General features: G+C 52.9%; 5 protein-coding genes across 5 annotated transcripts; all 5 read left to right on the top strand.

Moving 5' to 3' along the window:
• Window positions 1–2,834: 2,834 nt before the first annotated feature.
• On the top strand, window positions 2,835–4,352 carry CTRU02_212818 (tat pathway signal sequence; the record flags this gene model as incomplete). The annotated part of the gene is made up of 2 exons (XM_036721382.2): window positions 2,835–3,397; window positions 3,527–4,352. The coding sequence occupies 2 exons, from the start codon at window positions 2,835–2,837 to the stop codon at window positions 4,350–4,352; spliced, it is 1,389 nt and encodes a 462-aa protein (XP_036586551.2).
• Window positions 4,353–5,762: 1,410 nt separating this feature from the next.
• CTRU02_212819 (uncharacterized protein) lies at window positions 5,763–7,129 on the top strand (the record flags this gene model as incomplete). The annotated part of the gene is made up of 3 exons (XM_036721383.1): window positions 5,763–6,184; window positions 6,286–6,367; window positions 6,461–7,129. 3 exons carry the CDS (start codon window positions 5,763–5,765, stop codon window positions 7,127–7,129), a joined length of 1,173 nt encoding a protein of 390 aa, XP_036586552.1.
• A 1,800-nt stretch (window positions 7,130–8,929) lies between these two features.
• On the top strand, window positions 8,930–9,756 carry CTRU02_212820 (uncharacterized protein; the record flags this gene model as incomplete). Its single annotated transcript, XM_036721384.1, has 4 exons — window positions 8,930–9,285; window positions 9,358–9,411; window positions 9,479–9,574; window positions 9,630–9,756. The coding sequence occupies 4 exons, from the start codon at window positions 8,930–8,932 to the stop codon at window positions 9,754–9,756; spliced, it is 633 nt and encodes a 210-aa protein (XP_036586553.1).
• Window positions 9,757–10,585: 829 nt separating this feature from the next.
• Window positions 10,586–13,198, top strand: CTRU02_212821 (phd finger domain-containing protein; the record flags this gene model as incomplete). Its single annotated transcript, XM_036721385.1, has 2 exons — window positions 10,586–12,997; window positions 13,052–13,198. The coding sequence occupies 2 exons, from the start codon at window positions 10,586–10,588 to the stop codon at window positions 13,196–13,198; spliced, it is 2,559 nt and encodes an 852-aa protein (XP_036586554.1).
• Window positions 13,199–14,007: 809 nt separating this feature from the next.
• Window positions 14,008–14,166, top strand: CTRU02_212822 (uncharacterized protein; the record flags this gene model as incomplete). The annotated part of the gene is made up of 1 exon (XM_036721386.1): window positions 14,008–14,166. The coding sequence occupies one exon, from the start codon at window positions 14,008–14,010 to the stop codon at window positions 14,164–14,166; it is 159 nt and encodes a 52-aa protein (XP_036586555.1).
• Between the last annotated feature and the right edge of the window lie 199 nt (window positions 14,167–14,365).

Consider the following 14,365-nt stretch of genomic DNA (forward strand, 5'->3'; position numbering starts at 1 on the left):
CGAAGAACTGTCTGGAGCTTGGCTCCCGTGTGATCAACGATCAACAGAACCGTCGGGGAATTTTATTTTCTTTATCTTTTCTTTTCCTTTTTTGTTTAATGCGTATTCCTTTTATCCCCAAGCCTGTAGCTATGAACATTGACTTTTGATTAGTATATGGGAAAGGTAGACAGCAAGGAACATAGTAACATGGCCAATGCCAGGCCGAGAGAGGTTCGAGGTTCGGTAGCAATCTCAAGAGGGGCAGGTGCAGGCAGCTGAGAGAAGCAAGAAATAATGTTCCTCTTCTCTCCTTTATCTCTCTCTATACTAGTAGTCATTGTCAAGACACGCAGTCGGCAACTGAAGAGAACATCCGACACCATCCATCCAAGTTTCATTTTTTTTTTTTTGGCAGACACGCAGAGCTTGCTTTTTCCACCTTCCCCAAGCTCCTAGCATGGCGTCCTGCAACCCCCTCATTTGGCCACGGCACAGCACAACACAGCGCATTGCGCACAGCTCACAACCTTGAAGCTCGCACCGCACAACGCAACAGCATAGCATGGCATGGCATGGTATAGAAAGCATCGAAACCAAAAACACATCAAACTACTGCGTTCCTCCCCGCGCCCCCCTAACTCTCTCTCCTGAGCCGACAAGGAGCCACTTCTCCAGTTAATTGAGAAACGGAGGCGACCAGTGCTCCAATGCTCCAGTGCCCAGGCCCGGGAGCAATGGATGGACTTCCGGCTGAGGTACACCTACGGGTACCTGATGGAGCTGTGAGGCCAGGGGAGCGAAGCTGTCGTGGGGTGCAAACACAACTAAGAACCTAGCTGTCGCCGAAACATGCCACTTTACTGTCGATGAGTCTTTCGCTTGGAACGAGACATGGCATTTCCTGGGCCCATTGTCTCAATCATTCCACCTCGTTTCCTCGCGAACAGCATTTGAGAGAGGAGAGGGGAGGGAACAAAACATATTAGCCTTCATGGCATTCATTTCTCTTTTCAATAACGCGACAACGCATTGGATTCAAGAAAAAAAAAAAAAAAAGAGGACTTGAGCCAGATTGAGCCATCCATGTCCGGCGACACCCAAGCACGAGTCCACCACTGGGTGTGAGACAGACCAGGCACCGTACCAACAAAGAACGACGGTCCTTTGCTAGGGTATTTCATTACTCTTTGCTTTGCGCACTGCTGAGCTTTGTGCCTTTAACGGCATCCGGCTTCCACCTGCCTGTTCCGCATATAGCACACATGCTTTGGCAAATTCGCATTCCCAAATTTTGGAATCTTCGCAAGAAACAGGCAAAAGTTATGAGCAGAAGAGGATAAAAGTGCCGGGCACAAAAATTGCTATTTTACGACATGCAACCCAGGCACACTATCGTCTGTATCACCAAGGATTGGTTGATGGATGGATCAGTATGGGCTGGACTGGGAACGAGGACCAGGCCTGGTCCTGAATGGGACCTGGCTTCACCAGGATTCATCGATCCACCCCTCCCCCAGTGACCTTTCCCCGCCGCACCGGCGCCTTACGGACACATCTATCGCTCGGGAGGCCGACCATCGCTCGCCCAAGGCAAAGCAACAGGACAAGGACGGGCCACAGTCCATGCTCCATGCTCCTTGTTCCTGGCGCCCGTCCATGCTGTCCGCAGCGTCGTTGCCCACTTCCCACCACGCACTCACTCGGGCGATGGTGCTAGCCTGCCCAAGGAGGCCGTACTTCTTGTACACTGTGGGACACGGAGGGAGAAGCGCAACTTTCTTGCTCCTCATACGGTGCTACGCAGCGAGGGAGGTACCTCCAGTATGACCGGGTCGCCTCCCAGTGACACTTCCATTTCCAGCCTAAAGTGTACGCCCCCATCTCGACAGTCCACCCCCAGCCACGGCCCACCACTACATCCATCCACACTCTCCTCTTTTGCTGTCTGGCAGTGCTGGACGGCGTTTCTGCGTACAGAGGAGCACAGTATGGCGGATAGTAACCAAGACGCAGTAGTGTCGTGAGCAAAAGGAGAGACAGAGGACAGGAGGAGAGCCCCTCCCCTCCATCCCTCCTCCTTATGGTACCTTCATCCTAGCGGCCTGGGTTGTTAAACAACCAATCAAGGCGGGACCTCGTCCCCGACCAGCGCTTCTCTTTCATTCTGGCGACGTGGAAAGGGCTGTCTGATCTGTTTCGCCCATCGCTGGACTTTTTGGGTCCCTCTTCCAAACGTCCTCTGTCTCGAGCCCACAACTTTTCACTCTCACTCAGCTGCTACCCATACAAGACAAAGCGACACAGAAAACAGAGGGAAAAAGGGAGAGAGCAAAAAAAAAAAAAAAAAAAAAAAAAAGTTGAAGCCGGCCTGGACCTCGACAGCCCTGTTGATCATCAGTCGACTAACCCCAAGACACCCATAACCGTTCAATACCACCACCACCTTCCACCACATGCTGTCGGCTGGCCCAACTCGGAGTTACTACGCACACCCGCCCACAGACACCCCCCTGCTGAATTGCTGCTCCTCCCCAAAATAATATTATTTCTTGTCCGGAGGCTTGCCTTTGCGACTCACTCATCACCTGCCTACTCGTCTACCACCGCCCGACACACCACAAAAAGCACCACCGCGTCTACTGACAACTACACTTCTACGACACTTTTGCGAGGGACAAAGTGTTCGACCTTTCGTGTCGAACCTGATCAACATCGGTAGTTGGCAATGGCCTCCTCAAAAGTATGCCCGACCTCGGGATTCAAACCCATGCCCTGTCCTGCCTAGCTCGCTCCCATCACGCATCCCGCAACCCAGTCAGTCGTGCTGATCTCTTGTCGTCCTTTTTCAGGAAATGCAGCAGTCTACGAGGCCATTGACCCAGCACCGTCCTTCGCTCTCGTCTGCCTCATCTTCTGGACTTACCACACGACAATCCCACTCGCGTACAAACTCCCATTCCATTCTCAGCGGCGCTCTCAATGCCAACCACCGCGTCACTCGCCGAAAGTCCATGACAAACACCGCTGCAAACGCAGCGGCCATGGCGGCTGCAATTAAAGAAATCGGGGGAGACAAGGTAATGCCCATTGCCTTGAGTTCTCGCCGTAACACGGCATCAAAGAGCGCTGCCGCCCGCGCCGCAATCGTTGGAAGCTTGCCTTCTCCTCCTCCGAGTTTGCCGACGCAGAAGTTCCACTTAGACGGGAAGATGGACGTCCACGAGAACGCCATCGAGGACGAACCTAACAATGCATCGGGTGATGAGGGCGAAGATACTCAAAAGGCCCGCATCCGTCGCGCTAGTGACGGGCAGCCTCTCGTGAAAGAGGGCGGCAGGAAATTCAATCGCGTTGAGCTCAAATGCGAGACGTGTGGAAAGGGATACAAGCACAGTAGTTGCCTGACCAAGCATTTGTTCGTTCCCTTCCCCCATTCCCCGTATACTCATACTGTATTCTCTGGCCTGGATTTCGATATCCGAATGCTGGACCCAGTTTGATCAACATGGTTTTGTTGGGCGGTTGTTGACTCATTTCTGGGCAGGTGGGAGCACACTCCCGAGTGGTCTCTGACATCCAAGCTGCTTATTTCTAAGCACCAACAAGTCCAGCTCCTTGAAGCTGCTTCTGTCCTATTAACAATGAACCATGGAAAGGACGAGGCTGACGCGGCCACGCCCCCGGATTCTGCCAAGGACTTCCCCAGTGACCAAGAATCTGCTTCCCCGGCAGCCTCTGGATACTCGGACGAGAGACACAGCTCCGCCGATACCACTCCTCCACCTCAGTTGGAAGGATTCGATTCGTCGGATCGTTCGTTCGCGAAGAGATACGGTTCTGGCGGCGCATTCGGTCGGTCATATCAGTCGGCGCCGTCCACCAACCCTCTTGTAACTGGCAGTATGCCTCAGGGCTCGACATTCTCCTCCCATTTCCGTCAGAACAGCCAAGATCAACGACCACCATCATCAGGCAGAAATGCGACAGGCCAAGAAGACCGTGACTTGGCCGCTGCCGTTGAGCTTCTCAGCTGCAGCTTCAACAGTAACAGCGGGCGCACGGTAACGCTACCCGCTGACGCCCCTCCTGTGCCTCCGCTACCGGCACAGTATCTCGACCAAGCCGCCTCGTTCTCTAGCGCTGGCTTCAGCGGAGGATTCAGTGGAGGATTCAGCGGAGGGTTCAGCACTGGTTTCCTCAACAGCTTCCCTAGCAGACAGCCAGAGAGTTTCACGCGAGGCGAGGTTCGACACGCCGATACCAAGATGGATGACAATGATAGCGTTATGGATGACGACGACTTTGACCGTCGATCTCGATCTCGGAGCGACGAGGATGACGATGGTGTCTTCGGACGCATGGAAGAATAGCGATTCTGCCTTCGGCCGATGATGCCGCCAATATCTAAGGATATGAGTTCATGACCGCGAAGGGTTGGAAAGGGGAGGAATCGTTTCTTTTGTACCACCATATACTAAACCCTGTAAATGAGGTGGTTCTGTCTCCGCCGCCGATCTCTCAGCACCAAGGAGTGGAGGGCCCGATCTTGCATCATCACCATGGCCAGGCCATGCGAATCAATGCAAGCTGATGGGGGAAGGGAGATCGAGATTGCATCTCCACGAGGTTAAAGTGAGAGACGGAGAGGGCGTCGAGCGAACGCCCAAAGCTATCACACTGATGGATCTCACGAGACAAACGAGTGCGATGCCCATAAGAATGGCCGCAAGCTCTTTGTTCGGCTTGGAACCAGCATAAGAAATAAAGAGAGAAAAAAATGATCAAAATTGACATGTTCAATTCGTGACCTTTGTGGCTTTTTGGTGATGGGGAGATGAATGGCAATGATGACAGATGCTTGGACCATGGCTCTTGTATACCACCATGACGGTTGGCTGGAGTAGTAGCAGGATTGGCAGGCTCAAGCCAACAGCAACCTTAACCAGGCATACCCGGAGCTTTGCTCCCGAGGGCGAAGATTTGCATGTGAGCTCATCAAGCTTTGAAGATCACACAGGCACCCAAGCAAGCACACGGGAGGCTGGTAGAACAGAGCTTTATGGAAAGGTAACCTCGCCCCCAATATTCGAGGAGGGGGGGTTGGGTATTTTATGTTTCTAGGTTGACGGATGGATAGGACTTTGCAGAGGAAGAAAGTAAGAAGGGAAAGAAAAACAAAAGCCGAAGGAAGAAAAAAAAAATCTGCAAAATACGGATCGAATAAACGGAGCAGTAAAATTCGACCCTTGCGAGCACCCGCTCACAGTGGAGTTTAAGTTGTTCTGTGGGCAGAATAAGCACGGCGGTTGTTCGGTGGTCGGCGGTGTGGGGGATACAGAACCCTTGGGAGGGGGCTACATCTGCTTGCGTGCCTTCTTCTCCAGCTTTAGTTGGGCAAGTCGGCATCCATTGCGGGACCCTTCCAGCGTTTTCGCCCTCACCACCTTCCTCTAGCTGCTGTTTCCCCAGCGACGTCACTTTACCCGCCGACACAGCTTTGTTCTCCACTCTGCAGCATCATAGGCCACAATAGCCCATACCTCTGGTGGGAAGGGAAGGTCTCACTTTTTTTACCCTCTTTACCTCCTTGAGCTATCATTGTGTCGCAAGTCGCAAACGGTAACTGCGACCTTGGGTCTGCCATATCTCACTATCGCCCAATTGTTCCTTTCCTCTAACCCTCTTACTAGGCGCACATTGCCAAGTATACTCCTTTTAATCAGCTTATTGAAAAGCAAAACACTCTCTTGTTATACCTCTATACCACACACGGAACCAAGATGCCGACTCTACGAAGAAGAGCTGAGCCATCGCGCAGTACCGAGGCAGATATTGATGTCGACGAGACCAAGACTCGCGCGATCGAGCCCGTCGCCAGCAACCTCGAAACTCTTGCCACAGCACCGGATGGCACGGTGGAGGCTCTTGGAGTCGTCAATGACGCGACGGAGCTGCCCGCGACGATGACGAAGGAGGAGGTCAGCGAACAGATCAGCGAGCGGGACCGCGATCACTTGCATCCGAGACTGCAACGCTCGCATCTGCCGACCGCACTGCAGTTCCCGCTCGTCACAGTGCTTAGCTTCAGCATTTCGAGTCTGTGCTATAGCTTCCTCAGCGAGTGGAGCCGGGGTGAGCTAGCGGGCATCTCAAAGAGTCTGGATACTTGGGGAGAGGTTACCGCGTTGGCTGGTTGGCGGATGTATGTTGCCTTTTTTCCCTTTGCGATAACACCGTCAGCAACGGCGATGCCCGTCGGGTAGAATTTGCAGTTTGCTGACATTGATTGTTTGCCTCGAACAGATTCGAGCTCGCGCTAGGTTGGTTTGGGAACTTTGACAGCTACGATCTCGCTGCGCTCAACCTGCTTGCGCATGGCCCAACGGTACGTTCTGCGCTCGGAGATGAACGATGACATATCGGGGGGAGCCACGAGCCTAGTTGCTACCAGTTTGCTAATACAACAGCTCACGTCTAGATGTACCTCATCGCCACATTCTACAACATCAGCCCTGCGACCGCGATCTCGGCGCTGGGCATCGAGATGCTGTCCACCTTTGTGCCGTTCCAGCTCCTGAGACCTCTGTCAGGCGCTCACGCCGGCGCTAAGAACGTCGCAAACCGCGAGCTCCTGTCCGACATCCCCATCACCCTCTTCACCACTATTCTGGCTGCGGGCACTTACAGCTTCACCCTTTTCACCGCATACAAGACATTCTTGCCCACGAACCTCGTGCTCTACTTTGAGGGCCTGCCCAACCTTGCGCCCGCGTACACGGCCAACTTCCTCACCACTTTGCCTGTGACGCTTGCCTTCGGCATCGCCGCGAAGACGTACATCTTCACCCCTTTTGTTGCGACTGGCAAGACTGCCGAGGACGGCAAGCTGGAGGAGTTTGATCCCGCTACAGCGACACTTGGCGAGACTCTTGCTTGGAATTTCTGGGGTTACACCACACGAGCAAAGGTCGTCATTCTGCGCACGACGGTGGCTATGATCCTCACGGGTGTCAACACCTACCTACAGACTTTCATGACGATCAACGGCGTTGAATCGTACGGCGCGGCTGTGTACGCTGGAGTGTGGGTTGCCGCTGCATTCCTCGCCGGCGTCGGTCTTGGATTTGTTGGCGGTGGGGAGGCATGAGACTAGGTGGGGAGAGCTTGCCTCATTTGTGTTATAAACCAAGGAGGGCTGCTACCTTGGCGGGGCAGACTGGGAATCGCTTATGAGATTCAAAGGAGTTCGTTGGGTAACTCGACAGCAATGAGTGGGTTGGTTGCAGGCCAGCTGGTGACTATTCTGCAGCTTTTGTGACCGAAGGAGGGGTGAAGGCTAGCTGTCTGTTCGGGGACTCGGGGGAGTGTAAAAGGGTGCAAGTTCATTGATTATTGCTACCCGTCCCATCGGTCACCAAAGTTTTTGTATACCACTTTTTTTTGTTCCCTTTATTCTTTCTCTTTAGTTCGTATGCGTCTTGAGTAATGTACAGCTCAACATCTGTTCAAAAGAATCCTTAAGAGTATGCTTGCATGTGTGTATATGTTCCCCGGAAACATGTTTACCTTTTGCGGCAAAGAAACTTGGCGCGGGAAGGTCATACCGAGAGGCTTGTCGCAACGATCTTGCCGTATCGGGGGGTGACGTGATAATCATGATATATCCCGAGTCAGCCTCGCCTGGACAATAGACTGTAGGAGCTAGGCCGAATCGATGAGCTCGGTGCGGCGCGCTAGCGGAAACATGTCTCTTGGGACAGTGAATGGTCGGGGAGCCGACGTACATAGGTAGGGCTGAAAAGGTGGGGAGGGGGGGGGTTAACAAGGGACGAAAAAAAAGTGACGAAAACAAGAAGAGAAAGCAGCTGCAGCGGTGACCGTTTCCCGCTTGATTGATCGTCCAACAAAACCTTTTTGGTGGTTGACTTTTGTGACCTGTGTTATGTTACCGACGCACTCATCATGCGCGGCTGACGGTTCGCGCGGCAGATTTTCAGTTCATGCCGTGGTTCGTGAGGCGGACCAGTTCAACTAGTTTACACCCCAGGTGATCGGGTAAGGTCAGGTTTGTAAGTAAGGCTGCGCCACCCCTGTCAACCGACAAAAAAGCTCCCAATCGGGATGATTTGCGGCAGGGCATGTAGGTAGGTAGGTCGACCGGTCAGCCTCCCACCTATACCGAAAGCAAATGGTTTCGTGCCGGGGGGGTCGTCAAGGACTGCGTCGAGTAATAGTTTCTTTTTGGTGCGATTTTTGCAAGGTAGTTTCCCGGGCATTGGGTCATGACCTGAGACTATCTGCAGTCGGAGGTAAACCGATACGACGGCATTTGCCGCGCCTGGCGGTTGCCCGGCGCAGGGCGTTATCGTATTAGGCTTGCATGAGGCAGGGTGTTTTTTTCTTCAAAGAGGGTGATGATGATGCCCCTACATGCATGCCTGACATTCCTACGCCGGGGGGAAGGGGGGGTTTTCTTACCCAACCTGCTTTTTCGTTACTAGTACTCACCGGCCAATGTCTGTGACCGACGATCGGATACTATCCGTATCTTGGGTTTTTGTGGATTCCTTGCTTCTGTGGTATGTATTAGGCGTGGAGGGAGGGTGGTTCAAGGCAGTCTGTGTGCTGCGAGTGTCGCTCAATGTAACCTTGACGAGGTTCAGCTTCGCTTCGGCCCAGATCACCGTCTGGTGGTGGTGAAGCGGCTGAGGCATTCTGCCCTTTTCTCGGTGGGCGATTACCGGTATTTGTCGGCGGGTTTGGCGTGGTTTGTGGTTCGGAGAGAGGAGAGCCTCATTATAGAGGTCCATATATTGCTTCAGGGTAGCCGCTGAAGTTTCGAATATCCGATCTCTGTATAGTTTGAATCATCGTTATCAACACTAGCATCAGTCTCGCTTCCTCTTTTGTGTTCTCCCTTTTCTCATTGTACCTTTATTACTTGAAGATGTCTTCCAGATCCAAGAACTCGCCGAGGAAGGGCAAGGAGACGGCCACGCAAGAACAGTACTATGACCAGCAATACTATGGGTCCTTGGCAGGAACGAGCAGTTACTATGCCTCTTCCACAACGACGGCAACTACGGGGCCCAGTAACTCTTCTGTGGAGGCAGGGACGCCGGAACAAACTGTTCTGAAGTCCAAATCTATCAAGAGTGATGGTGAAATCACGCTGCAAGGACCCATTGAGGTTGGGGGATCCGTGCGATCTGGGGGTAATGTCATCTTCAACGGCGACTTTGACGTAAGAGACAAGGTTGAAGCATATGGTGCCATCGAAGTCAATGGCAATTTGGCCTGCGAGTAAGTCTCGAACAGATTTATCTCCATATAGTGGAGCCCAAGCAAGACTATGGACTGACAATTGCTTTGCAGTGGAAAAATGAAGGCGTACGGAAACATTAATGTGGCCGGATACATGTCTGTCCGGTAAGCAAACTAGCACACTAATATTGCCCAACTTGGAAAGCAACGCCACTGACTGTCGGTTGAACAGTGACAAGGTGAAGGGATTTGGAAAGTTAACGGTCTCGGGAACATGCGAGGCCAAGGAACTGGAGATTTATGGTAATACGACTATCAATGGCTTTTTGTAAGTGACTTCATATCACATGGAGGCGACCTCTGTTGATGCTAACCGATTGTAGGACGTGCAAAAAGATGACACTGTATGGCTCTCTTACGATCATCGGCCAGAACTCTGGTTACCAGGTCGAAGAGGACGAGAAGATTTGGGGTGCCATCATCAGTCGCGAAGAAGATGTGAGCTGGTGAGTGTATGACTGAGACATGCATTCATTTAGTCTAGTTCCCGGTTTTGGTGTCACGAATGAGACCTGTCCAATCGGGTTTCTCGGCTGCGCTGGCTGCAGACGGGGAAGTTGTCAGGGCTGGTTCAAAGATGGGCTGAGGAAAACAGCCAGTAGGAGACATTGTAAGATAGAGGCCGTTGGTGCCTTTAGACGCTTGTATGGGTGGGTTTCGGGGCGTTGGTGGAAGCATGGCGTTTTTTTGTAGCTCTGATTAATAATAGATGTCAAACAATCACCTTCTGACCTCAAGCTGTGTTCCCGAGAGGCTTGCAAGTACACCGGTAGCTTGCCAATTCATCTTTCAATCAAAGGGAAAGTGACGTACAACTGAATGGTAGTCACTTGGTGTTACGGCAACCCGCAACAAGAAGGCTCAGCCGAGCAGTTGCTATCATCAAGTCAATGAAATAGGGGGTGGAACGCAAGCCCATGGCGCAGGTGTTCAGCTACCACCATGGGTGTCAGTTGCCGTGGGGGGACCTGCCATGCGGAATTTTAATACTCCGAAAGAGATCGCGCACAGACCAGTTCTCATCGCGCAAGGATCTGTCAGTGGATGTCAGGGGCCCCGCTACCTCCTGCTAGCGCCAGGGAGCTTCTCAAGCTAAACCAGACCACGGTTCTGGTCGCGACCCCCTCGTAAACGCGCCAGCCGACCACATCTCAAGGCATGCGCAAACATCAATTTGCACCTCATCCGACGGCGACAACCAACCTCAGCGCACCAAATGTGCTCATAGCAATAAGCGCGCTGCTTTCTTTGGCCGCACATCGTTTTATCTCGAGCAAAGATGGCCACCACCGACGAGCGCGCGGACGCTATGGACGTCGATGTGTCGCCCAAAAACAAGACAACAGTTGAGCACGATATTCATCAGTCATTGGGATCCATCAGCAACTCCGTCGAATCCCTTGAGATGCGCGCCGACCCGGACGCGCAAGCTACCGTCACTGACTTCCTCGACTTTACCGAATACCTTCCTTCCGATATGATGCGATCGCTGACCCTGATCGGTAAACTCGACCAAACCTACAACCATGCGTCCCTCAACGTGCACAACCTCACCTCTACCTGGGGCAAACTTCCCAGCCTCCCCGCCGAAGAACGCCCGTCTCCTGTGCAACTGCGCGCTGACATATCGGACAATCTCAACCATGCTGTCAGTTCGAGGGTTTTTGCGCACGCCGAGGCGACGCGCATGTCAGAGAATGTGAATCGGCATTATAATCGCGCAAAGACGATACTGGCGAAACTGAAGACTATGATGGAAAATTACCCCTCGGAGGAACAGAAGAGTCCCGTGGCGACATCCAAGTCACCGCAGATGGTCAGAGCACCAAAAGTTTTGCGAAATGGCGACGGAGAGAGGCTACGGCGCCCCCGGATACCCAGGATTACAGTTCCTGGCGAGGTTCTTCCGCCTTATGATCAGTTTGTGGCGTACTCGGATGACAGCTCCGAGAGCTCCTCCGAGGAAGATGACGAGTCACTTCCTGGACGAACTCCGGCTCGGGCTACGCCTGGGCCACGGATCAAGGTCGTGAAGACACCAAAATCTCGCCCTCCAAAGACGCCCAAACAGCCAGCTTCCGCGAGACCTCCCAAGGCGGCCGCTACGCCCGCGACCACAGCCACTCCTGCTGCTGCGCTACAACCCCCACCGGAGAATGCCGTTATAGGAAGTTCGGACGCTCCTTGGCTCCAGCTGACACCTTGGGAACTGGCGAGACTACGGAAGCGCATGAAGAAGAACGCAACTTGGAACCCAAGTGATACTATGATTTTGCGAGAACTGAAGACACTTGGTCGAGGCATTGATGCTTACAAGGAAGCGAAGAAGAAGGCCGAGGACGAGGGTAGAACCTTTGATCAAGTCCCGCCAGCTCTCGCTCCGGACGCCGGATCAGATAACAAGCCACTTCCAGAGGGTGCTATTAGCGCTGCCGCGCTTGCATCCGACGACATTCAGCTTAGTAACCGGGGTATGAAGCTCAACGAGGCGAAAAAGCTCAAGCGGGAATCGCTAGCCAAGCAGGCGGCCGAAGAAGCCGAAGAGTCCGCCCGGCAATTTAGGGAGGCCGCAAGGCTTTTAATGTCCCGCGAAGCACAGTCTGCAGCTGCCAATGGTGACCAAACAAAGTCTACGCCCAAGTCCAACTCTACTAGATCGAGGCCAAAGACAAATGGAAAGCGGAAAAGAGACTCTGTTCCGGAAGCCGAAGCTGAGAAGCCCGAAAAACCCGAGGTAGTCGAGACCCCGGCTCCCCGCCCCGCGCCAAAGCGCACGAAGACGGAGACTCCTATCCCGCTGCCTCATCTCAGAGCCAACCTTACCTCGCAGCCGTTGTCTGAGACTCCCATTCCGCCCCCCGTTCTTACCCCTGGAGGCTCCACCGTAACTCCCAAGACGACTACACCGGTGCCCGTTCCTGTTCCGGGGCAGGACCACAACGCCGCTGCGACACCTGTTGCATCAAAGCAAGCAAACACGAGCGCACCAGCCTCATCGCCAACGGGTTCAGTTGGCCCAGCTGCTTCGGCTCCCAACCCCACTCCGGCGAACATAGTTACCAAAGCACCTGCCGAGACCCCCATCCCCCCACCCATCCTGTCTCCTAAGAAATCCACCACCCCGATTCTTCCTCCAGTTCGCGACTCTGCGACGCGAAGAGAGACCAGGGGCGAGTCGAAGAAGACCCAGCAACAAGCAGACAACCCCACAGCCGTGCTACCCCCCCAGCCACCACTAGGCCAGCGCTCTTCGTCTGCTGCACCGTCCATTAAGCAATCGTCATCCAGAGCCGCCACACCAGGCACTACGCCGGTCCCGGAAGGAGGTCGTCGTCCTAGCTCGCGAGGAAAAGCTGGCAGTCAGGAACCTCAGCCCTCGCTGGCGGTCGACCGACCCCGTCGCGCTAGTACCGCGAGGAACACACCAGCACCGGAGATTCGACAGCCGAGTAAGAGGACTAGAAAGCCCGCGCCCGGTATCGTCAGCAAGACGAACGCTGGAGGAAGCAGTGCCGCTTCTAAGCGCAAAGCTGCGCCTAAGAAGAAGAGGGCGCAGAAGAAGGAGAAGGGCCAGCCTATTGAGATTGAATTGGAGGAAGACGACGATGGCAATGTGATTGACCCAAACGAGCCGCGCTATTGCGATTGCAATAGAGTCAGCTTCGGGGACATGATTGCGTGCGACAATGATGTGAGTACCCTTGGCCCTGTTCGTTCTGTTCATTAGGCGCTAACGGCAAGACAGAACTGCGATAAGGAATGGTTCCATCTGGAGTGCGTAGGTATGGCGACGATTCCCGCGCGCACGACAAAGTGGTATTGCCCCGACTGTCGTGTGCGCCTGAACATTGGGGAGAAGGGGGAGGTAAACGCGAGGGGAATCAAAATGTAAGATGAGGCGGAAGACATGGGATACGATATAATTATACCGGTACTGCTTGATATGGCGTTGAGAAGGGTGGGAAGTGAAGGCGGATGGGCCTACGGCCCGCGGATTAAAGGACTCATCACGGATATGAGTCGTGGCTATATTGTATTTTTAGTGTATACCCTCATGCACCATGATTGGTGTTATGGATATAATTCGAACGAGTATTAGTTGCGGCGTGTATGTTAAGGTTCTCTGTTTGCTATATTCTGTTTTGCTTCTGTGTCTATCGAATATTCTTGGCTCATCGACAACGGTTCTCTACGCTCTAACGTCTCGTACCAGGAAAAGAAATCCCCCACATTCGGCATCATGGGGTTTACAGGTAACAAGGATTGCACTTGTACTCGGGCACAGTCGACAACAGTACCTGTTAAATAAGCTGATCAGTGACACAGCCATCAACACTTGCCATGTTCTAGCAAACTTGATTAGGGATGGCAGGGATATATATATATATATATATGAGGTCGATTTTCTGCAGTAAAATTCACCGTTTTTCCTCCCTTGACGTATAAGGTTTTGAACATATAGTGCTGATATTAGTGCTCCTTCCCCCCTTTTGAGTCTTACCCCTCATCCTTGCATGCGCGTTGCCCGCATAAACATACTCTAGGAACTGCGCGTCTAGAATTTCTCTCACTCACAGAGATCAAGTTTTGGTTTCTTACAATCTAGCAATTTGGAGTTGTGTTACGTATTTACAAACATGGGCATTGACGGGTAACGTTGACATTCCCTTTGGATTTTATCTGGGAGACGGGGCTCAGTTCATGCTAACTTCCAAACGTCGTCTTCCTCCCTTCCAGACTCTGGCCCATCATCGCCAACGTAGGAAAGAAGAAAACCCTGGCGGAATGGTCGGCGGAACACATCACGAAGCACGGCCGACCGCTTCGCATCGCCGTGGACGAAGCGCATTGGAGATATAAGGCTCCTGGCGTATCTAGGATAGCCGAGATTCGAAAAGGTCTGTCTTATTTACGAGACTTTCCCTTTGACATTCATTCTCACTTTTTTTTCTCTTTTCTTTTACATGTCGGGCGTAGAAATCCTGTAGTCACCTTATAAATCTCATACAAGTAAAACCGGCAAGATAATGCCACCCACTAACACGACATAAAGGCGCCG

The sequence above is a fragment of the Colletotrichum truncatum genome (assembly GCF_014235925.2).
Source record: "Colletotrichum truncatum strain CMES1059 chromosome Unknown Contig_0009, whole genome shotgun sequence".
Taxonomy (NCBI): domain Eukaryota; kingdom Fungi; phylum Ascomycota; class Sordariomycetes; order Glomerellales; family Glomerellaceae; genus Colletotrichum; species Colletotrichum truncatum.